We start from the raw sequence: 23,527 nt of genomic DNA, 5'->3' as shown, positions 1-23,527 counted from the left end.
TCAGTACTGGAAAAAATTAATACTAGCACCTGGGGTGGGAAAAGAACCCACATTCTTCTGATCTTCCAGCATCAAGGGTGTGTGTGCTACCTCTTAAGCCACTAACACTATTACATTGAAAAGCAATCACTAGGATTAATAAAGTTAACTTTGATTTACAAGGTTACTTTACCTATGGTACTAAGGGTGCTTATTTATACTAGTTGGTGCTTGTATTCTTTATATTACATTGGGGAATATAGATATGAAAGAAGTAGAGGAAAAATTAAATGAAAGAATAATGATGGATTAATATTATTATATTAGTCGTTAGGAAGATCTAAAGCAAGAGATGAAGGAGGTGATTAAAAACAGTATGAAAAGACTTAAAAATTGCTTTGAAGACCAGGGATTTTGTATGGCAATGTCTGTTGAAGAAATTACCAGTAAAATGATCTGTGTTATATAAAGAACAAAATGAAAGATTTGAAACCCCTGGTCTTCACAGCAATTTTTACATCTTTTCATACTGTTTTTGATCACGCAACCAATCCTGGATCTCAACACCTATCTGGTGATCCCAAAATTCAAGTTAGGATTTCTGCATCAGATGCTGTCGCTTTTTCCATGACGTCAGGTCGTCAGGGGTATAAAACAGGCATCTGACGCCCTTACATCAGTCTTTCTTGCCGAGGAAGAACCCAAAGCAGAAGCAGTTCTCAAGTGCCGGTTGTCTGCTACCTGAAATTTTCATTTTTCGAGTTTCAAACCTGAAGTCTTCTAAAGCTTAGTAACCCGCTGGGGATCCTTTTTTCTTGCTCTGATCGATGTCAGAAAAAGTTAACAATTGTCTTGCCTGTGAAAAGCAAATACCTCACAGAGATTTTCATTCGTACTGTGTCACCTGTTTAGGCCCATACCACAATGTCCCCTCGCTGTTGGTTTTGTGCCTTGTTTAACGCCCAAACCATTCATCATCGAGCTGTCTTTGTCACAAAATTCTTTCGCTGTCATTCTCCATATTCCGAAATGGCTTCGATAAACCATCTGACTACCGATCTTCCAAAAAAACGTAAAGATAAAGATAGAGACAGACCACATAGATCCAAAACTGCCAACGACACTTCCGTTAAGCTAGTTGCCAGTCTCCCGGTACTCAGTGAGGTGCCTTTGTAGCCCCTGATGCCCACTTCTTCAGATTCGCAGGCCTCTGCTGAGACCCATTTGGAGTCCGGTATGCCGCGAGGTGCTTCTTCCACTATGGAACCTGCAGATGTCTCTACCTTGGATGGGTCCGTTGCCGCTGTGCAGGCACCGGCTTCTAAGGGTATATTCCGACCTACTGATGTTCGAATTAAACTCACGACTTAATTTTTAGCTAAACTACTGAGTTTCTTAGGCCCAGAGTACACACTACGCCTAGAAAACCGACGACAATAGCACATGCTCAAGCTCCCATGCTACAAAAACAAATGCTTAGAATGGCTGAAGACCTTATTACCCTAATTAGGGGAAGCCAGCCTTCCCCTGCTAAGAGACAAAGAATTGAGTTTCATTCTGATTCTACAGAGCAGGAGTCCGATGATTCTGACCCTTCTGATTATCAGGGCATGCCGTTATCAACCTGTGAGGATTCAGACACAGAGGAATCCATTCCTTCTGCCTCCCCTCCAGAGGATTTTTCTTTTGGTGACACCTTGCATACTTTAAGAGAGCATTTCCCCTGGGAATGCCAGGACTACCCTCAGTCCAAAAAGAGACTCAGGTAATTTTTAGAGTTGCCTCAGCACAGGCCTCTAGTTATTCCCCCTGTCCTGGATGTTGTAGATGATGTCTTCATGGAATCCAGTTTTACTCCAGACACTTTACCCTCGGCCCCTAGGAAACCTGACAGGTACTATAGAGTACCTGATTCTCACAAATTTCTCTTCAAGAATCCTACTGTGGATCCAGAGACCATTTCCCAGGGACCTAAAGGTATTAAGGCTACTACAGCCAAAAACCTTACCCCTTCAGTCAGGGATTCCAGAGCTTTAGACAGCTGGGGAAAGAAAGTATATACCTCTGCAACTCTTGTCATCTGGGCATTGATTTGCCAGTTTCACATGTTGAAGTACCAGCAACACATTATGGAACTAATTAAACAAAAATTGGTGTAACTTCCAGACTGTGCGGAAAAATAAAGATTTACAAGAGTTAATGCATTCTGCAAACCAAGTTAGCAAGCATACTTTGCAGTGTGGCTTTGATGCCCTAGAAGCATCTTGTAGGGCTGCAGTCACTGGGTCTGTACTGAGAAGGCATGCTTGGCTGAAGGAACAAACATTGCCAGATCATGTCAAATCCAAATTACTAGATGCTCCTTTAAATAAGGACAGTTTGTTTGGTACCAAAGCAGAAGAGGTTCTTAAAAAGATGGAAGAAAAAGCTGAATCTATGCAAACTGTTAAAGAATTCTTGCAAGTGCAGCCACCTAGATTCAGTAGGCATTGGCCTTCTAAAAACTGGTCCTTTCCAGCCCCTTCCAGGCCTTCTCAAACCAAACCCAGAGGAAACAAGTCACCCAGACTACAGTCTCAGGGTATGCAGAGATCTAAACAATGGAGTGCTCCCACCTCAAAAACAGGGAGTGGTAAGCCGTCCCCTTATGGAAAAAGTTCACAATGACTTTTCAACTATCTTTTCCAGCCCTGACCAATTACTTGTGCCCCTAGGAGGAAAACTTGCCCTTCATACAAAAAAAATGGATGTCCATTACTCAGGACCGATGGGTCCTAAACACTGTATCCCAGGGGTACAGATTCTACGTCCATTCACTGCCAACTCCAAGCGGGTTCCCAGACCTTCCTCCAAACGAGTGGGCAGAGGCTCAAAAGCAAGTACTTTCCCTGCTCAATATCAGAACTATTCAACCTGTTCCAGTAGAACAAAGGGGGCAGGGTTTCTACTCCAGACTTTTTCTGGTGCACAGAAAAGAGGGTTCTTGGCATCCAATCCTGGATCTATCAATTCTGAACACCTTTCTGGTGGACCCAAAATTCAAGATCCTTACCCTGCAACAGCTTCTCCTTGTGCTAGCCAAGGATGCCTGGTTAGTCACTCTAGACTTAAAAGAAGCTTATCTGCACATCCACATAATGGAGTCTTGCAGAAAATATATACACTTCAATGCAGGCTCTGTGCACTATCAGTTCTCTGCACTTCCCTTTGGCTTATCTACTGCGCCCAAAGTATTAACGAAGTGCCTGGCTCCAGCCATTGCATACTGCAGGCAGAGAAATATCCAAATTTTCCCATACTTGGACGATTGCCTGATTCAGGCAGACAGTCAGAAATTGCTACTACAATACCTGGCATTTATAAAAAGCCTTCTCACTTCATTGGGGTACACCATCAGCGAAAAGAAATCACAACTGGTGCCCAGTCAAAAGATTGTATTCCTGGGAGCAAGCTTGGACACAACTTCTCAGATGGCATTTCTTACTCCAGAAAAACAGGTCTATCTGACAAACTACTTCAAACAAATGGCCACCAGAACCCAGCTATCGGCAGGGAAAATACTGCAAGCCCTAGGGTTCATGTCCTCATGTATTCTGCTAATTCCATATGCAAGACTGCATATGAGGAAACTTCAATGGTAGTTAAAAAGTCTTTGGTGCCAACATTCTCAGGACCTGGAAACAGTCATTCCAATCATACCTTGTCTAAGGGCACACTTCCTTTGATGGGCAGAAGCATGCAACCACAACAAGGGACTGCTTTTCACTCAACCCCTCTCCGCCCAAACCCTGACAACAGACGCATCAGATTATGCATGGGGGGCTCACATGGCAGGCAAATGCATTCGGGGCCACTGGAGCCCAGGCCAAATTCTCCTGCACATCAATCAAAAAGAGATGCTATCTGTACAGAATGCTCTGACAGCCTTCAGATACCTAATCCTTCCAGGACAACTGCTTATAAAAACAGACAACACCATAGTTATGTGGTACATAACCAAGCAGGGGGGAACCCATTCTCACCCACTCTGCAGGTTAGCCATGACTCTGTGGAACACAGCCTTGAGCAACCAAGTGCATCTACAAGCTCAATTCCTGCCAGGCAAACAAAATTCACTGGCAGACGACCTAAGTAGAAATCTCCTAGACCCACACGAGTGGAAAGTGGAGCCCAACACCTTCAACCTTCTAATCCAGAGGTGGGGGACACTGGAGGTGGACCTCTTTGCCTCCCCCAAGATCCACCAGTTGAGCAAATTCTGCACCAGGAACCCTCACAGCAGGGCCTGGAAGGTGGATGCCCTATCCTTCCAATGGGAAAACGTCTCAATGTATGCCTTTCCCCTTCTGCCCCTCCTCTCAAAAGTACTACTCAAGATAAAACAGGACAGGCCAAGGACAATTCTTATTGCTCCAGACTGGCCACGCCAGCACTGGTACCCACTCCTACACAGTCTGACAGCAGTGCCACCCTGGCATCTTCACCAGATTCCTACCCTGCTGTCTCAGCAGGAGGGACAGATTTTGCATCCACATTTGCAAACCTTAAACCTTGCAGCCTGGCTTATCCCCTGAATACACCACCAGCAACCCTCAGCAAACAGGTGCTGGATGTCATTATTGAAGCCAGAAGGCCTAGTACTAGGAAATCCTATGCTGAAAAGTGGAAAAGATTTCGTTCTTGGAATCAGTCTCAAGGAAAGGACACAGCAGTGCCGTCCTTGCCTCTAATCCTGGATTACCTAGCAGAGCTGCTCCACAGAGGCCTATCCTTAGATTCATGCCTCTGCCATCTCAGCTGATTTTAATACTGAGCCAGCTCTATTTTCTCACCCTCTCATCACATATTTCCTGAGAGAGGCTATAACAACTTAAGGCCCCCCTAGGAGAGCACCCACCCCTGCCTGGGAGCTTAAATTTGTACTGGAAAAGCTCACGCTTCCCCCTTTTGAACCTGCTGCTTCAGCAGAGTTAAAATTCCTCTCTTGGAAAACAGCCTTGCTTTTAGCCATAACTTCAGCAAGAAGAGTGTCTGAGTTACAGGCACTAATGGCTGTGGAACCCTTCATTATTTTCCATGCTGACAGAGTTTCCCTCAGGACTATCCCATCCTTTATGCCTAAAGTGGTGTCCAGTGTGGCTCTAAACCAATCCATCCATTTGCCAACTTTCTTCCCTAACCCTCAGAATAAAGGGGAAAGTATCCTGCACTCCTTGGACATGCACAGACAATTCAGGTTCTACCTTGACAGGACTAAACCTTTCAGAAAATCTGACCAGCTGCTTAGTCAGCTTTGCAACAGGGGCAGAGGGCAAGGCCATTTCAAAACAAATCATTTCCAAATGGATAGCACATTGCATCAATTTCTGCTACAAGTACCATGGAAAACCTACCCCACTGGGGATCAGATCACATTCCACTAGGGCTACTTCCACCTCTACAGCATTTCTCAGGGGAGTCCCTACCAGGGACATTCTGGAAGCTGCAACCTGGAGTTCTGTATACACCTTCACCAAGCATTACCATTTACCTATTTTTTCTAAATCCAGAGCTGGATTTGCTACAGCAGTCTTACAAGGCCGGCTAGCCAGCCCTAACACTTCTTGACTGCCTCCACCCTTACTCAGCTTGGGAATCAACCCAAGTGTGATGACTGCAACAGTGAATCATGAAGAACATAGTACAGTTGTGTACACTTACCATAAATGTAGATGTTCGAGTGTATTCACTGTTGCAGTCCTGGTTTCCTTCCCTCCAGCCCCCTGGTTTTCTCTATCTTTCTGCCTCTCCTCTCTGTGGCCATTCTTAATGGCATTGGTATTTACTTTTTACTGGTTGTGTTCCCCACCATATACTAGCCTCCTGTTTAGGGGCTCCTGACATTTGGGGCAAGAAAAACTGATGTAATGGCGTTGGCTGCCTGTTTTATACCCCTGACGACCTGATGTCATGGAAGAAGCGACAGCATCTGACGCAGAAATCCTAAGACTCTGGTATTCGGGCAGATAACCCAAATGTGATGACTGCAACAGTGAATACATTTGAACATCTACAGTTATGGTAAGTGTACACAACTGTACTTTCTTAGAATGCCTTGGACTAGATAAGTTATGGGAAAAGTTAAGAAAATAGGAATGGGTTAGAAGAAATGGATATGCATATAATTATGGATTATATAATTATGGATTTTAGGGTAAGAGTGAAGATAGTAGTCAGGATAAAAGAAATAACGGGCTGTTTCATTAACTGCTGAATTGAGTGCAACTGTTGTGCTGCCAACGTAATAGCACATTATTTGGTATTCATTAGTCAGCTCTACTCAATGTGTAGAGCCACCAAACAAAAGGAAATGGCAAAATATACTAATGAAAGCATAAAGACCAAGGGACATGCTAATTAACCAATCCAACATGGTGGAGCTACTCAGGAAGCTATGAAGCAAGCATGTACACTCAGTGTAGGCTTTTGCCGTGTACATCAAACCCCTTTGGAACGCAGGCACAATTACACTTAGGAAAAAAGCATGTTAAGGGCTGCTGTTGCTATTATTATGCTGTATGTGCAACAGATTATAAATCAAGGTGCTGCTGCTGCCAGACCTGTGTCAAGAAAAAGGGTGTTGAGGACTCCATTTGACTTAAGAACAACGTGACACAGAAATTATTGAGACATGCATGGTTGACAGGGAAACACTGGAGGAAAAATGCAACCTCTGTCACCCCCACCTCAGGCTCCAAGTAAATCATGGACAACCCATCCCAGTGGAAATTAAGGCATGTTTAGCATTACATATACTAGCTACTGGTACTTTCCAGGGACCCACAGGAGATAAGATAGGGATGTCACAGGCATCAGCTTCTAGAATATTATGTCAAGTTTTTAAATGAAATGCTACTACATGCAAGGGAGCATATCTGTTTCCCACAAACGCCACAGGAGAGAACAAGAACCATGCAGGAATTCTGTGCAGTAGCACACTTTCCTGAAGTGTTGAGGATCATAAATTGCACACAAATAGAAATAAATGCCCCACGAGGGGAACTTGAAAGGAGGTACATCAGCAGAAAAGGTTTCCACGCTGTAAATTGTCAATTTCTCTTTGACTCCCAAAGGATCATCTACAATGTCTCTTAAGGTAACCCAGTCAGTTTCTGTGACTCGCCCATATGGCACACTTGTGAGCTGTATACCAGATTTACTAGGGGTGACATTCCTAAAGGGCATCTAGTGGGGGATGCAGGTTATGCACTAAAGGCTTAATTCATGACACCCGTAAGAGACCCTCATAAGCTCAATGAGCAAGGATACAACGAGGCCCATGCTCAAACTAGGAATACTATAGAACATGTGTTTGGATTGCTGAAATCAAGGTTTCAGTATCTGGACACACCAGGAGGTGGACTGCCGTACAACCCAGGCACCTCTGCTGAAATACTTAGTCTGTGCCATGTTACATAATGTAATACTCAGGAAAGAGCTTTTAACATGGACAACAAGGGTCTGGACCACAGTTTCAAGGACCACAGGCAGGGCCAGCAGTAGGTACAGATGAGAAGTCTGAGGGAGAATCACCAGCTGCACATGGTACTGGAAAACAGAGGCATGCACAGTATGCTCTGGTTAACAGGCATTATGCTCTGGCTAACAGGCAAAGGATAGTACACACACTCACTAATTAGTTTGAAGTCTAATATCCCTCCCACATATAGAGAGGAAAATTGATGCCTTGCAAACAGCATAACCTTTACATAACCATGTAATGGCTGTGTCCTGATAGGATCAGACAAGGACATCTCCCAAGCATGCAGTTTGTACCTGCATTAATGATCAGGTAAATGTGAAACCTGTTAAAAAAAGTTATGGAACTGATTACTTTTATATGGAAGTATATGTATGCCTGTAAGCAGAACATGTTTCTGAGGTGTGCAGTTATGTCAGTAATATCTCCTCTGTTAAGTTTTTGCTATAGTCACTTATGTATTACAAACAGTATCGTGCATCAAGTATTTCATTTGACCGTCATCTATAAAATATTGAACAGGTAATTATACCCTCATTTGCACAATTATATTACGAAGCAAGACTGAAGTACCTGATGCTTCTAATGCTGTAATAACAATTCTAATTGAAATGCAGTGAAGTTCAACAGTTAAAGAAGTAATAATTCACAAATTAGTAGGAACAAGAAATCAATAACATTTCTACTGCAATGCATATTGATAAAATGCAAGCTTGTGAATAAGCAAGCATTAGTTATCCATTGTGTGCATCATTTATATATGCAACCCTAAGTCATAAAGACATGCAAAGGGCAGGGCACAGTCATCATCATCATTCGCACAGGTTAGGAAGTAGGAGAGCAGAGGGCAGGAAAGCAAGGCTAACACCAGAGTAGTAAGTGTGTGCAAGTAAGAAATGCATGCATCTCTCAGTGTGTACAGTGTTCAGGGTCAGTAACAACAGATGTACAGTACTGTTTAGATAGTTTGCACGTGTGAAGTGTTATGGGCAAATATTTTTTTTGTATGTGTGTATGTCTGCATATACCCATTCAAGGACTGTGCTAGCACTACGTCTTGACATCTCAGACAGGTGTGAGCCATACATGGTAGAGTAGTCACATCAGTGTCATCATCCCTGACCATGCAAACTACCTCTGCCAGGAGTTGCACTACTAGCACCACATCCCTGGCTAGAAATTGGGGTGTTATCTGAATGTAAGAGAGGTCTGCAAGATGAGCTCTCCTCATGAGTATGTCCAGGACCATGAACCTGTGGCCTACCACATCTCAGTGTGGACACCGCAATCACTGACGGAGCAGTGGATGTAGTGTCGCTGTGAGAGTGGGATCTTGCATACCATGTCTGCTAACACCAGAAAATGTAGTGGCTCTACCCTAATCAGCTGTGTCACCCTCAACCTGTCCTGTGTCAGAGTTCTCTGTGTTATGGGTATGTGTAGGCATACTGATTGTGTCTGAAATATGGGCAGGGGACGTAGGAGCCCATAACCTCAGTGTCAGACTGACCATCTGTATACTCGGACTGTGCCTCTCTTGTAATTGTCACCATCATCTTCAGAGGCTAACAATAAAAAACTCCCGCATCAGGTGGTAGAAGTTCTACAGTGCCACTGTCAAGATCACTTATGGTAAAAAGAAGTAACACAATAAATACAACAAAAAGAAAAGGAGACAATTAGTAACACAATAAATACAACAAACAGAAAAGAAGACAGTAAAATTGATCACATATGTTCTAAGTCTAGATATGTTAAGCTCTAACAGATGCTAAAGCAGCGCAAACTTTGCTGTCATATAGACCTGAATCTACCTTATATACAGTAGTAACAACAGCTAAATATGTGCGTACCATGTGCAGTGGGCTGGCATCCTACATTCCAGAAGTGCTTGTGTGTGAGGAATGGAAAAGAAAGAAAGACGTCTGCTAAGTACTGTAGTATAAATTAAACAAGAAAAAGAGAACAATCCTCTTCACAAGTGCAGATTAAAAATGTTCTCATACAGAAACAAAGTGAACAGTTGGATCCCACCCCCACACCATTTACTGTTTTTCTGACTGTAGTCTGGCTCAGTTATTGCTGGCTATTTATATAAAAATATCAAACAACTAAGGTATACGCGTTTAAAGATATAAAAATGGCACTTGCATTTTGCATACCTGGAAGGACTGCTTGTGATATTCTTGGTCTGTCATCCACATCTGCACCAATGGCGAGGCTTCTTTGGGAACCCTCTGCTGAGAGTTCTGGATCTCTGACCATGGATAGAAGCTGCTGTGTTTCAGTTAGGGGTGGTTCGGTAGTATGACCTCCCTCCCATAGCCACCTCTTCCAAGGCAGTTGCAATTGCCCTACTGTGAGCAGACATTACCATATCATTTGCTCAGTGTTATATCTGGGAAAAGATTCTCCCTTGCCTTCTGACAGCATTAATGTCATTGACCACCTGCTGCCATATTCTATCTCTGGCAGATGGGTTATCTCTACCTCTCCCTATCAGAAAAGCTCCATGGTGATGTAAGGTCTAGATGATGACCACATTTTCTTCATCAGTGTATGGTGGATTGCAGGGTACATATTTCTTCTTGGGTGCCATACCTCTTTGAGATGAAACAGAAAACCGACACATAATTATGTATTTAATGTACAAACAGAATGCTGTGAACTCATTTATGAGTGACTGCATGCATCCATCATGCAGACAATTTAAAAGTTAATCCTCCCTGTGACTGCACACAAGTTAAGACGCCCCCAAAAATGTCTAAATTAGATATCAACAATGTAACCATTTTGTAATGCAGATAACACAGGTTTAACTATATAATACATTGCAGCATTAACCATAACAATTACTGATGTAACATTAAAAGAAACGTAAGATGAGTGCCACTGCTCTGGATGGCAGTCAGGGAGAAATCCACATACAGAATACATTTACCTTTTTCTAGTAACACAGATGAAAATGCCAGACGTTCCTACATAGTTATAATACACTTATCTGCAATAAGTGTGCAAACATCAAATTAAATGCAAACTAAAAATTACGTCAAGTAGCATTCTCTGTAGCATACTTTTTTTGTAATGCAGACATGGCTATGCCAAAAGAAAGTGATAAAGAAAAAAAACAAGGCAAAAAAATGCTTTTTCACTGTAAGTGCAATTCACCTTTTAATGTTAAACTAAAAGCATTATGTAAGAAGTAGTATTGTACCTTGATAATTCAGCAGTGTAGAAAATAGATAATTCTCCAAAAGTTGTTTTTTAGCAGTATCAGCTGTCTGGATCCAAACAATCTCCCCAGTACAATACAAAAGCATTAGCGGCACAATTGCCTTTATATGGTGCAGTCAGCCCTATGAGCACTGTGATTATGCAAATGAGATATTAATTCATTAGCATTCTTGAATTTTGCCACTCCAGTGGTGTAGAGGGATAATGTTCTGACTATGACCCAGGTTCAAGAGTGTCAGGCTGCTGATGGAGCAGCAAAGAGGGATAGGTATGCCCATCCTTGTAGGAAATGTAAACTTGGTGTAAGGACTGCATGATTACTTGCACATGCCCTAACAATTCAGGGACAAGCACTGATAAGTGTTCCCTGCTAATGGCTTGCAGGTGTCTCTGATTACTCTGACTGCAGGAACAATCAGCTTTCATGGTCTCTCCTCCTTGATGTACACCTACTTGAGGTTGTGTCAGGGAAAAGAAACTTAACAAAAAATATGAGAGTACATTGACTAATTTTGGAGAGCAGTGTTCATAACATTCAAATGCTAGCTTTAATGACCACAGTTACTGTCCCTAGGTAATAAATGTTGTTCGTATTCAAGGGAGTACTTTAAACACTGATAGAGATAACATATGTAATAAAACAGAGATAGAATTTCTATTAAGAAAGCATCAATAATGAAATGAGGAACCATAAAGAAAGAAAGTAAGAAATATACCTGCTGCATTGTTTGCAGTCTTTGTTTATTACTGCTTGAGTCATCCAGATGTTTGCGATCACATTTGAAGACAACTTTTATAGCTTGTTTCTGTTGCACTTTCAGTGTGACTTGATACAGTGTCACATTATCAGTACGTCCAAACACATTTTCTCTTTGCTAAGATATGTCTTTGTCTGTGGCAACTTTGGGAAATACTCTTAAATGATTGTTCTCACTACCTTTGTTTGAGTGTTCAAATCCATAAAGACCCCTGTTGAAAGATAACAAAGTTGCTTAAACATGTGAAATTTGCATTTAAAGTATTTGAGCAACAATTTTTTTCCTTTCATTGTTTGCACGTCATTTGGCATTGTACTCTTTCGACTGGCAGCAGTCAGTAGCAATGAGTGGCGTTTCCCTGTCCAAGGTAACAATGGAAACTTATTTGGACTGCCATCAACAGCGCAGTAAAGACTGGCATTGTTGCATTTTCCTTAGCAGTCAGGACAGTAATGAGAGAATGAATCCAAGTTGTCACACTCCTCTTCCTGTGGCATAATGTGTAAAGGTATTGAGCGTAGAGGAACTGTGCAAGTGATGCGAGGTTCAAACCTGTTCATAGGTCATTTTACTGAGGGAGGTCATTATAAATCTTGACACTCATTTAGGTGTATGAATGTGATATGTATGAATGATGTGGGAAACTCTAGTAAGGTCAGTATTGATTAAAAGTGACAGACAGAGTCCTTTGACATTTTGTGAATATTAACTGTATGTGCTGTGTGAACAATGAAAGAATTTCTGCTATTCCATGTGCCCTTATTCATTCCCATGGTATCAGCTAGAGTCCTGATATTGTAAGACATACATGATTGTACTGATGTAGCAAGGGGATGTGAGAATGCTGAATGTATTTGTGTAATGCAGCAGTATATGTGCTCATTGCTAGATTTACACTGTGATTCATTTCATGTTTCTTAAAGTTGTTATTTCCAAAATGTTTGAATGCTAAATGAATGATAAATCTTGCCTTCTTCATTTGCACATTGCTTGGCAGTGTGAAATTAACTTTCACGGCTTAAGGAAAAAAAATGAAAAATTTAGTTTAGGCTGCCTTATGTAGTTTAGACCACCCCTGCGTCAGTGTGAGGCAAACAGCATTCCGGATAGTACTCAGTGAAGAAAATGAACCTGTCTTGCAACTTTCTCTGTAGCACAAGGTGCAAGTGCAGTGAGCTTAGAGAACAAGGACAGCTGATGCATGGTTTGAATGCACTTAACCGATAATTTTACAGAGGGTGGTTTCAATAAATAATTAATTACATTTTGTGATACCATTGTTTTGTTTGAAAAGCAACTCTTGTCATCACTATTGCTAACAAATGTGAGCTTTTTTCTGTCTGTTCACATTATTTGTCATTAACTACAAGTCTGATAATGTATTCCACAATGTATATTTCTAATGTGGCAATGACACGTGAGAAGATAAATGTGTCACATGAATGCACTTCTTGCTATGGTCATTGCTACATATACCCACTGATTGCATTTAATTTCCTGTCAGCTTTTCTTCTCTAGCAGTACTTTTTTTCTAATGCCTTTTCCAGTTTCTCTTCTCAAAGCATCCCATATACATGCTTCACTGCCTAAGAAAAAAAAAGTGAAACATTTAATTTTGGCTGCCTTATGTGGAGCAAATCTGCCTGGAATCATTGTGAGGCCCTCCACAACATGGATAGTACTGCAGAGAATGCACCTGACAGATGCCCAGTTCTGTGACACAAGGTGTATCTGACGTGAATTGAAACAAAGCCACATGAAATATTGTCTGAGTACTGTTTAGAGATCACATTGCAGTTATTTACAATATGTCATATATTTTTTGATTTTTTAGTCATTTTAATTTACATTTACTCTCCCATGGCAGTGCGCAAACATGATTTCCTACCTATAGAAAAAGTGGACATTTTAGTTTAGGCTGTCTTATGTAGTGCAATCACATCTGGTAACGGTGCGCTTTCCTCAGCACTCTGGACACCAGTGAATGGAGAATTTTACCTGTCACATACCTCTCTCTGGCACAAGGTGTATGTGCAGTGAGTGATCAAAAATACAGCTGATTAAGGGTTTATATCCAGCTAAAATCTACTATTACATTTGGTGTAGGAATCCCATTTGTCATAACATTTTGATAAGGACTGTAATACTAAAGAAAAATTATACTATTAAACTTGTTTCTTGCAAGCTGCATGTCAGTAATGCTTGCATAAGTAAACTTTATTTAGCGTACGTCATTAATGTTTAACCTCAAGCTAGTGTGTATCCAAATTCTTAAACCTGACAATGATGGCATTTAATATTAAATTCTCTTGCATTTGTATGGTGGGCACAATAATTTGTTGTAATCATGACTTGCCACATATCCAAACTATGTTTTTAGGACAATTATATCTTGTGATGCATGCAACATATCCCAACCTGTATTACTCAGCTCATTCAGCTGCATCCATCTGAAATATATTTACAAACAGAAATAATGGATTTCACATAGGAATGAATTCTCAGGACTAGTTAAAGTCATACAAATGCAGGCATCTCTACATTGTATCTCCATTCATTCCCAAATTAATGTAATAATAATTTCCATGCTTGAAAGGTAGTTCTCTTGTGGCAGTGGCAGTTAATCAGCTCTGTTTCAATTTGTGCATGCTTTGTCCCATGGGTTCGATTCCTAGCTGGTACAGCAATATTTTAACATTGTGTTAGGTCCAACATCACAATATTGCACAATTAATCTTCTTTGTCTGTGAAGGAGTTCATCTGGTTTCATTTGTGCAAATGTATTTGGCAAGGGTTGGGTTTGCATCTTTATGCACAACCAGTTACCCATGAGATCTGAACTGAGCATAAATTCTGATATATTTTGTTAGCTTGACTTTGCAGACATGGTTGATGAGGTTGAGAATGGTGCTAACTTTAGAGCACAAAGGTGGGATACTCAGGAGTCCAGGATATTTGTTTCACTCCTTGTGGAGTATTACAGCTGTAGGCTGCTGCAAGGGGATTATTCAATGTCTCATTATAAGACTGAGACTTGGTATAGCTTAGCCAAGGCTGTCTCCAATGCAACAGTCATTCCACTCACTGGGGAACATTGTTGTCACCAGTATAATGACCTTAAGAAGTGCAGGCAGGACCTCCTAATCCAATGGAGGCTGAATTTAGGACTGCGAACACCCTCACAATTACACAAGTTTTACTGAGTCATGGTCTGTCTATGGTATGGCATTAGTGATCTAGCCAGCCAACACAGGTACTCATTATGCTTTCATATATATTTCTTATATTTTTTACTGTATGGCTACAGAGGAGATAGCTGCAAACCATGAGGCATACCAGGAGAGATTAACTCGCCTCAGAGAACCACAAGGTAATATTACTCAGGTCCAAATTCAAGTCATAAAGTTATTTTCATTCCCTCAAGCACTAACATCTTCAGCAAGCATACCTCAACCTTCATCTCAAGCATGGCTGCCTTCCCCAATAACTCTTGCTGCTTGCATTAAGCAATGTGAACAGTTGCTTAACACTCCATGTGAGTTCAGGACCCAGGAGCAGCAACTGTGTTTTATTACTGGGGAACAGAAATTACTTTTTATTACTGGATAAGTATTTGTAAAATATTAACAGCAATAATATTCAGGAAGAATCAAATTATGGTAATTGCAATTAATGCATTTGAATGCATGTTTCCTCTCTGTCATAGAGAAATAAAAGCTTCTGTCTGTTATGTCGTAGCTGTGAGATTTGTTTAGTTTATGACACACAGATACCTTTCTATCATATATGGATGTGGCAAAGGTGCAGAATAGTAAAATATCGTAATTGTTTATGTACTGCCAAACAAAGTTAATTGAAAAAATACAACACTGTGACAGGCCATGTATCTAATTATCTCTTTTTTTGTCACCCTGCCCTTTCTGTCTCTCTTTTAGGGAGTTGGTAACAATCTGTTGTTTGAATACCTTGCTGCTGAAAAATAAATGATCAACAGCACAGAGAGGTGGACTGACCACTGCGGTTTGACCCACCGTACCTCCAGAGATGGCATTACAAGTGCCCAGCACTTCAGGTTCACAACCTGCCAGTGTTGCCTCCCCACAACTGCTACCCTACCTACTCAGTCTGCGTCAGATGGCTCTGCCCCAGTTGCTGGTGCAGTGGCATCCCTCTTGGAGCATTAGTAATGGAGGTGATGAGTTTGTCACCCGGCAGGAGCTGACAGGGCTGGTGGAAGATATAATGGAGAAGGGCCTTGGTGCACCTATCGGCAGGGTTGAAAAGATCCTGTGTTGCACTGCAAAGATGATGCCATATCTGGCAGTACCCCAGGGGAGCTGCTGCAGAAGACAGTGATGGCAGTTCTGAGGGAGAGGACTATATTCTCGCTATTCTTAAGCTGGACAAGGGTGTGCCTCTGATGTCATCTGCCTCTCCCCAAACATAGTGTCCCCAACCTTTTGTCTCCATCATCATCCCTGTCTGCCCTGCATATCTGTGCATGCTTCCTAACCTACCTGACCCTATCATTCATAAGCAGCTTCCACAACATTCATCTCCCTCCCAAAAAAATAAATAAATTATGCTCCATACATAGCTTTCCATTTCACCTATGTGTCATCTTGACACACTTGATTTGGTTCAGTTGGCCATACATTATTCTGTTGCTGTTCCCCATCTCTGGTTTGGTGACACTCCAAAGTCATGAAACTGTGTGTGTGTGTGTGTGTGTCTGTACAACTGTACATTTATGTTGTGAAAAAGTGGATAGCTATGGTGCTCTGCCCTGCATCTACTCTGTGCTTGCCAACCTGATTTTTACCGTTATCTTATCCACCCCCTTTTTGCACATTTAATCTGGTCAGAAAATAAACTCGCATACAACATACATGGCCAAAAATGGCCCATGGAAAAGCCTTTACTTTGTCCTCGGCTCTTTTGCAGAGGTTGCTATAGCACAGCAATGCTGTGTGACAGCGAATGCTGCTGAACTGCTTTTTGCAAATCTGAAGATTTCAGTTTAATCTGCAAGTGGTCTGATTATTGTTGCACAAATGTGCTTAAATCTGCTGAGCTATGGAAATACAGATTAAAGGCAGTCTGGAGACAGTACTGTGATACAGTTAATGTAACAATTCATCAACTGCTGAATGTAAAAAAGTAGGATTTCCTGTGTGGCATGATGAGATAATTACCCTGTTTTGTAGGCTGATTAGGTTCATAGGACGATACTAGGCTATTGGCCCAGAGGTCCTTATAAGCCTAGCCAAGAATTTCGCCCATGTTCCCACAAAGTCAGCACCTGTTTCCCCCTGTCCAGCAGGGACACAGGTGAGATGCTAGGGGTATATTTTCTGTTTCACATCCAGTCATCCAGGTTCCTGTTAGAGGACTAGAGAGGTGCTCTGCTTGACAAGGAGAGGGAGTCTATTCCACAGATGGGGAGAGTCTTTGGGACACAACCCTATCCCCCCAACAAGTTCTATTAATGTCACAAACCAAGTTAACGCCTTGTATGCAGGTTGCACGAGTGGAGTTTGTCTTACGGATGTGCAGCAACTCCATCAAGGCTGGGTCTGAAATGAACTTGTATGCCAGACACAGGTCTCCTCTGAGCAGTCTGTATGAGACTGAGTAGAGGGACAAGGCTTTTAGCCTATTTGTATAGGATAGGTGTTTGAGACCCTGGATTTTCCTGGTCAGGAACCTCTGTGGTCTCTCCAACTGCTGCATGTGCTTCGCAAGGTACATGCAGAAGGGGGCATTGTACTCGATAATGGGTCTGATAGGGGAGGAGTACAGGAATGTTATGACCGCCTTGTTCCTGGATGAAATACCCTTATTTATGTGGTGGGCCAAGTAGAAAGCCTTCCTTATAGCAGAGGCAATGTGGTGGTCAAAAGTCAGGTTACTATCAACCTGAGTGCCCAGGTCCCTCATGACTGATTGCATGCTTAGTACGTTGTTATTAATGTGATAATTAGTGGGGATGACATTTTCCCCATAGGGGATAATGATGCATTTCTTGGCATTCAGTTTGAGGCCATGCTTCTGTCATCAGTCATTAGTTTGGGTAAGGTCCTCTTTGAAGATGTTCAGATCACTTAAGGAATTTAAGACAGCACCCAGCTTGTAGTCATCTGCAAACTTGGTCAGCCACAGACCACTGGTTTTGGCTTCCACCTCTGAAAAGTATATCCTAACAGTAGAGGCTCCAAGACTGATCCTTGGGGTACACTGCTCATTATGGATCTACTACTAGAGGTGGCTTCCTCTGCTTTGAGTGTGTTCTGTCAGTGAGCTAGTTAGCTACCCATCTGGTAACATACGGGTTGATGCCTAGCTGGAAGAGTTTATCTATTATGCCTGAGTGGGGAATAGTGTCAATGGCTTTGGCTAGGTCAAGGTAGGTAGTGTGCACCATCTTCACCTCGTTCATGGCTTTGGTGACCGTTTCAAAGAAGTCGACCAAGTTTAACCCACATGATCTCCCTTTGACAAAACCAAACTGTGTGGGGTGCAGCATTTGGAGGTTGCCAATGTCCTTGTTTATATGGTTCATTGTAATGCATTCCATGGCCTTGCAGATCAGGCTAGTTAGACTGATGGGCCTATAATTGTCTGGGTCAGTGGACGTTTCACCTTTGTGTAGAGGGATGACCGTGGCTGTCCTCCATTCTGCTGGGATGAAGCCAGTGCTCAAGCTTTGGTTGAATAGGGTGTCTAATGGAGCTGAGAGCTCATACCTGAGTTCATGTAGGACACAGCCAGGGATGTTATCAGGTCCCATGGAGACTGTATTTTTTTGCCTTTGAGAGGGCATTAAAGACCTGCTCCCTGGTGATGAGGGGAAGGGGGCAGGTGCTGGGGATGTCCTGGTTTACTGATGGTGGTGACAGGCGGGTGAAGATTACACTGAACCTGACTGCCAGCAGGTTGGCTATTTCTGTGGCGTTTGTGTATGTGGTGTTACTTACCACCAGTTCACAGCAGATTTGGGTGTTGCCTTTGAGATTGCGGACATATGTGAAGAAGGCCATGCGATTGTCGTTGGTAGATGTGGCCAGTTTGGACTCAAAGTTAGCCTTGGAGGATTTCCACCAGTGACCTTATTTGCTTGTTCAGACAAAGGAGAGATTGCTTCCAACTTGGCACCTGCTCCTTCTTGGCCCTGGACAGCAATTATTCCTTCTGTTATAGAGTTTGTTTATTGCTGCTCTCCACCAGACAGGTTTACTCTTCCTTGAGGAAGATGATTTGGTCCTGTCAGGTATTGCTGAATCCATACAGCTATGTAGGTGCTCATATAGTTTTTTGGTGTAGGCTTGGACATTAGTGCTAGTTCCAACTGAAGGGACAGTGGCTGTGAAGCTGCTTATACCTGCTTTGAGGAGATTTGCAGTCAGCTTTAGAAAAGTTTTTTTGTTTGACCCTGACAAGGGGGGGGGTCGGGGTGGTCAGGGGAGATGGTGACTTTAAAAGTGATTGCTTTCTGGTCGGATCTTAGCAAAGAGGATGACACTGTAGGAGTGCTACAGTGGCTACTCATGTTGGTTAGGACCTGCTCCAAGATATTTTCACCTGTCGTAGGAGTGTCGACCCGCTGATCCAATGCATTAGCATTGACGAAGTCGAGGAATCGCTGGGCAATCATGTTTGGGCTAGAATAGGTCTTCCATTCTATGGTTGGGTAGTTAGTCACCCAAGATCAAGATAGATGTTTGAATCTTGATGGATTCAAGTAAGTCCAGATAGGTGGAGTGGGCATCCTGAGTCATGGTTGGGGGTCTGTAGCTAGCTATGATTTGAACAGGTGTTTTGTCAACAGTTAACTGCACTTGGAGTGTCTCCTGTGCATCATACCGTTTGACCAGCCACTGATGTTTTTGCATAGTGTCATGGATTTAATTACATCTGTAGGTCATGTTATTAATTTGTGCCATTTCATATTACTATCTTATATTTAACTGCAAACATCGATATTTCTTTCCATATACATTTACTTAACATAATGTTTAAATAGTGCAGCGAGACATTTGCAAAAACATTGCAGCCCCAACACGGAGATTTAAGTCGACTTTACCATGCTTGTATATTTGTTTATTGCACTCTCACCTGCAGCAAGCACTTTATTGTGCAGAGCATGATGATTTGATAAGCAAGAGTAACACACGATACAGATGTTCCTGTGTTACAAAACATAATGTTGCTATTTCTGTCTGCATCTGCCTCTCTCTGTTCACCCTTTCTGGTTCAGTAATTTGTCACTGTGCTTCAGTTGTGTTATTTAAATGTGAAGTAATAATTTCTTTGTGGTGTGATGAGCTAATGCCTATATATGTGTATCTATATATGTGTGTATATATATATATATATATATATATATATATATATATTTATATATATTTATATATATATATATATATATATATATATATATATATATATATATATTATCCTGCTGCTCTATTAATGTGCCTGATACCTATTGTGAAGCCTGTCTTGTACCATCCTCTGCATGAAAGTCAGCACAAAACAACACAGAACACTGCTAATTCCCAAACTGTCCTTATTGCCAGTCTAAAACAGCAGACCTAATCCATATCTCTTGGAGCTGTAAATGCACTTATAAACTGTGGTGTTCACTAAGAGTTAGACTGGAAAAAATGGGATATGAAAAATCTGTGTTGTCATGGGAATTTGCTATTTTACATATTACTTGCCAGAAGATACCTAAACAAAACCGATTTGTAGTATTTGCCCTTTTTTTCCTGTACATCGCTCAAAACTGTTTGGCTAGAACTCAGATGTCATGCTCTGGTTTTAAAAGCATGGCAATTAAATACCTATCAACACATAATCTACTAACAAAGAACCCAAGCAAATGGGCTTATTTTAAGCAAGGTTGGAGCTTTCTCCTTGATCATATATTTTAATATGAAAAGGCATGATAAGAAATATCAAAAGTTAATTAAACCTAAACAAAGGGCATTAAACTTTATCCTTGTAGTTGCTAGATAACATAGTCGTACTGTTTTTCTTTTTTAGGGATATAGGTAGTAGGTATAGTAAAGGAATGACAAGCTAAACAAAACATAGTATTTTAGCACTTGCTGTACATAGTGTATATAGTTTTGGTTTATAATCTATTTTATTCTTATTGTTAATTAAACTCACTGAACAAATGATGTAACTAATATGTTGAAATGACTGTTGTTGCTGCAAATTGTATAAATGGTTTCAGATGTTTGTTTTCATTTTATGATACGTTACAATCTAAAATTCAGAAAAAATAAAATATTGGAAAAAATAATACTGCTAATTCCCATTCAAGTTCTAACTTCATGATTACACATTCACTTAAAATTTGTCATCAGCAGCACAATTCAGTTAAAAAAATATTGTTTTAGGCTGCAGAACATTTGTATGTGCGTATTACTTTTGTTAACAGGTGATCTTGATTTCAGAATGGGATGACTCATTTTAGTTTAATGTATGTCTGCTCTGCAGTGTTTACAGTTTGAACTGTGTTGCAAGTTTGGTTAACCTGTTCTCACATAGTCCATCACTGTTATTCAACAGTGCACTGTCCTATGTATGACTTGCATGTTTGTCTTGAAAGTGCCCACCATATGGTGTGAGTATGAGATAATACAAGTGTGCAGTCATCCTAACATGAAGCAGGAATGTTTGATTGATAATCCACTGGTGTGCAAAATTCAATGTGTATGTCATCCCACAATGTGAAACATGTCAATGCCCCTCACAGTAATGCATTGTACATTAAGGACAGTATCAACATTTCGTTGTCCTGCACACACACATGCATTTGTTACATGTGATACACAGTATTGTCTTTTCCAAACAGTGGATTTTACAAAAGTTCATATGGCCTGTTTCACATTGTGTTAATGTCGGTTTTCTCCTGTGGTGCTTGCCATTAATACAGTCCTCCTTAGATTGTGTTACTAGATAGGTAGGAGGTTTGATGGTCAACATGGCAAATGTGTGTATGGCTCCCAAATATGCAACAAAGTCTAGAAGATTTAAGATTTTTGCTTGGAAGTGTTTGCCTAGGTATTTTTATACCCCCAAGCAGACTCTATTTTTTTTCCTCAGGTAGATTCCAAATGTTAGAGGTGTGATGGGGATGAAAGCAGTTATTATGAACATATCTTTGGAAATGTAATGAGTTGGCAGACTTAAAAAATTCCCTTCAGACTGCTCTGTCAGGGATATTTGGTGGGCAAATTGGTATGACTGGGGAAATGATTTTTTTTTTTTTTAGCTGTGATACAGAATCGGAATTGCCTAGACACGGTAAGGCCTTGCTGAGTTTAATTCTGGTAGATGCAAAAAAAGCAGTTACTAGAAAATGGAAATCAAAGTTTAAACCAACTGTATTAGAAGTGTGAATGTAGTAACAGAGTTAAGACAGCTGGAAGTGGGATCTTTAGAAAAAGGTAGGAGCAAATTACTTAGAAAAATGTTTTTGGGGAGGAATGAAGTTTAACTGAAGGCGGAAATTGAATGAGCTACATAATGTTCATTTCGCAATGACTGTATAGAAGAATATATGGAATGTATAATGTCTGCAACTGAAAATATGTTTTTTTTTTCATTTATATTAATGTAAGCTTCCCTATGTCATAAGTGATAATTCAGTAGACTTTTTGTTTAAAAAACACGTGTGTGTGTGTGTGTGTGTGTGTGTGTGTGTGTGTGTGTGTGTGTGTGTGTGTGTGTGTGTGTGTGTGTGTGTGTGTGTGTGTGTGTGTGTGTGTGTGTGTGTGTGTGTGTGTGTGTGTATGAGTTGCGTGCAAAATGTTTGATGCTGCATCCACTTACCCCAAAGAAAATGCATTTAAATGTGGACACATGTCCCTTACCCCACTTTTACAAACTGATGAGTTCATCCTGACAAACGTGCACTCTCTACCATTAAGAGTCAGACTTCTCCTGCGGCACTTGTGATTAATACAATACTTTCTACATTGTGTAGGTTTGGTGCTCAGTATGGGAACTTGTGTGTGTATGTGTTTGACTGGAAGGTGTGTACAGTCAGTTGAGTATGTGCTCAATCAACTTCTACTCTGGATATACATTTTAAACTGCTAGATGACTCCACATCCCCTAATCCCACCTTTCACAAACAAAACTGCTTGTAACACAAGGGTTTAGTTAGATGCATTTTTTGTATTGTACTGAGCACAATTTTGTTTACGTTACTTAAGGAAACTATGGCTTTTTTTAGGCCATACTGTCTAGAGTAATTTTTCCAATAAGAGTGTCACAGACTGAAAAATCTCTCTAATGTTTTTAGAGGGAAAATGATGCAAGCATTGATTAACTGTGTGTGTTGGGCGACATTTCCATTTTTCAAATAACAGGTGGCATGCGGGACAGCAATAAGAGCACACGATTACAAAATTATATTCTCTGCCTACACCTCTGGTACAACACACTGATGGGTTAATTCCTTCTTAAGTGAATTATTGCACTTTAATTGTCAGACTTATGTGGTGCTTACATTATTCTTTAGAATGTGTAAATAAATATGTAGGCAGTTTGAATACACCAATTCTTAAGCTATACAAGTTTGTGTGGGTGTGTCACTGGAAATTAATTCAGGATTGGTTTACACACATTTGCATTAGCCACATTTAGAACCCCAGATGGCTGTAAAAGTCATTTTACTAGACACATCTCCCTGGCAATACATTGCTAATATTACCCCTTCATAAATACTGTATGCATCACTTGTACTCAGTATTTTCCTGTGGCATTGATTGCTGATAATGTGCTATATAGATGGTGTAAGTGGATAGTTGGGTAGTTCGAGTCCAGCACTGCTTAAATAGTGTGACTGTGATTACTGTCATATATCACTGTACATCTCACAACCACCTTTATGTACACTTCAACTTATGATATGGATTTACAGTGGCACACTGTTAAAGTAGCAAATCCTATCATCCCCAGGCAAAATAAGTTTTTGGCCACACAATGATTATGCAATGTTACCATAACTGCAGTA

General features: G+C 41.0%; 1 protein-coding gene across 1 annotated transcript in view; it reads left to right on the top strand.

Moving 5' to 3' along the window:
* The window catches only part of TBC1D16 (TBC1 domain family member 16), a 1,714,417-nt gene that overhangs the window by 699,925 nt on the left and 990,965 nt on the right, over nucleotides 1–23,527 (top strand). The window contains exons 5-6 of the mRNA XM_044068073.1: nucleotides 2,174–2,216; nucleotides 14,645–14,683. Coding sequence (XP_043924008.1) covers nucleotides 2,174–2,216; nucleotides 14,645–14,683 — 82 coding nt within the window. The remainder of the gene's footprint in view (nucleotides 1–2,173; nucleotides 2,217–14,644; nucleotides 14,684–23,527) is intronic.

The sequence above is a fragment of the Protopterus annectens genome, chromosome 4.part0, assembly GCF_019279795.1.
Source record: "Protopterus annectens isolate FY-2018-M chromosome 4.part0, PAN1.0, whole genome shotgun sequence".
In the NCBI taxonomy this organism is placed as follows: domain Eukaryota; kingdom Metazoa; phylum Chordata; order Ceratodontiformes; family Protopteridae; genus Protopterus; species Protopterus annectens.
Note: the sequence above shows the minus strand (reverse complement) of the source record. Positions and strands in the feature narration are given on the sequence as shown.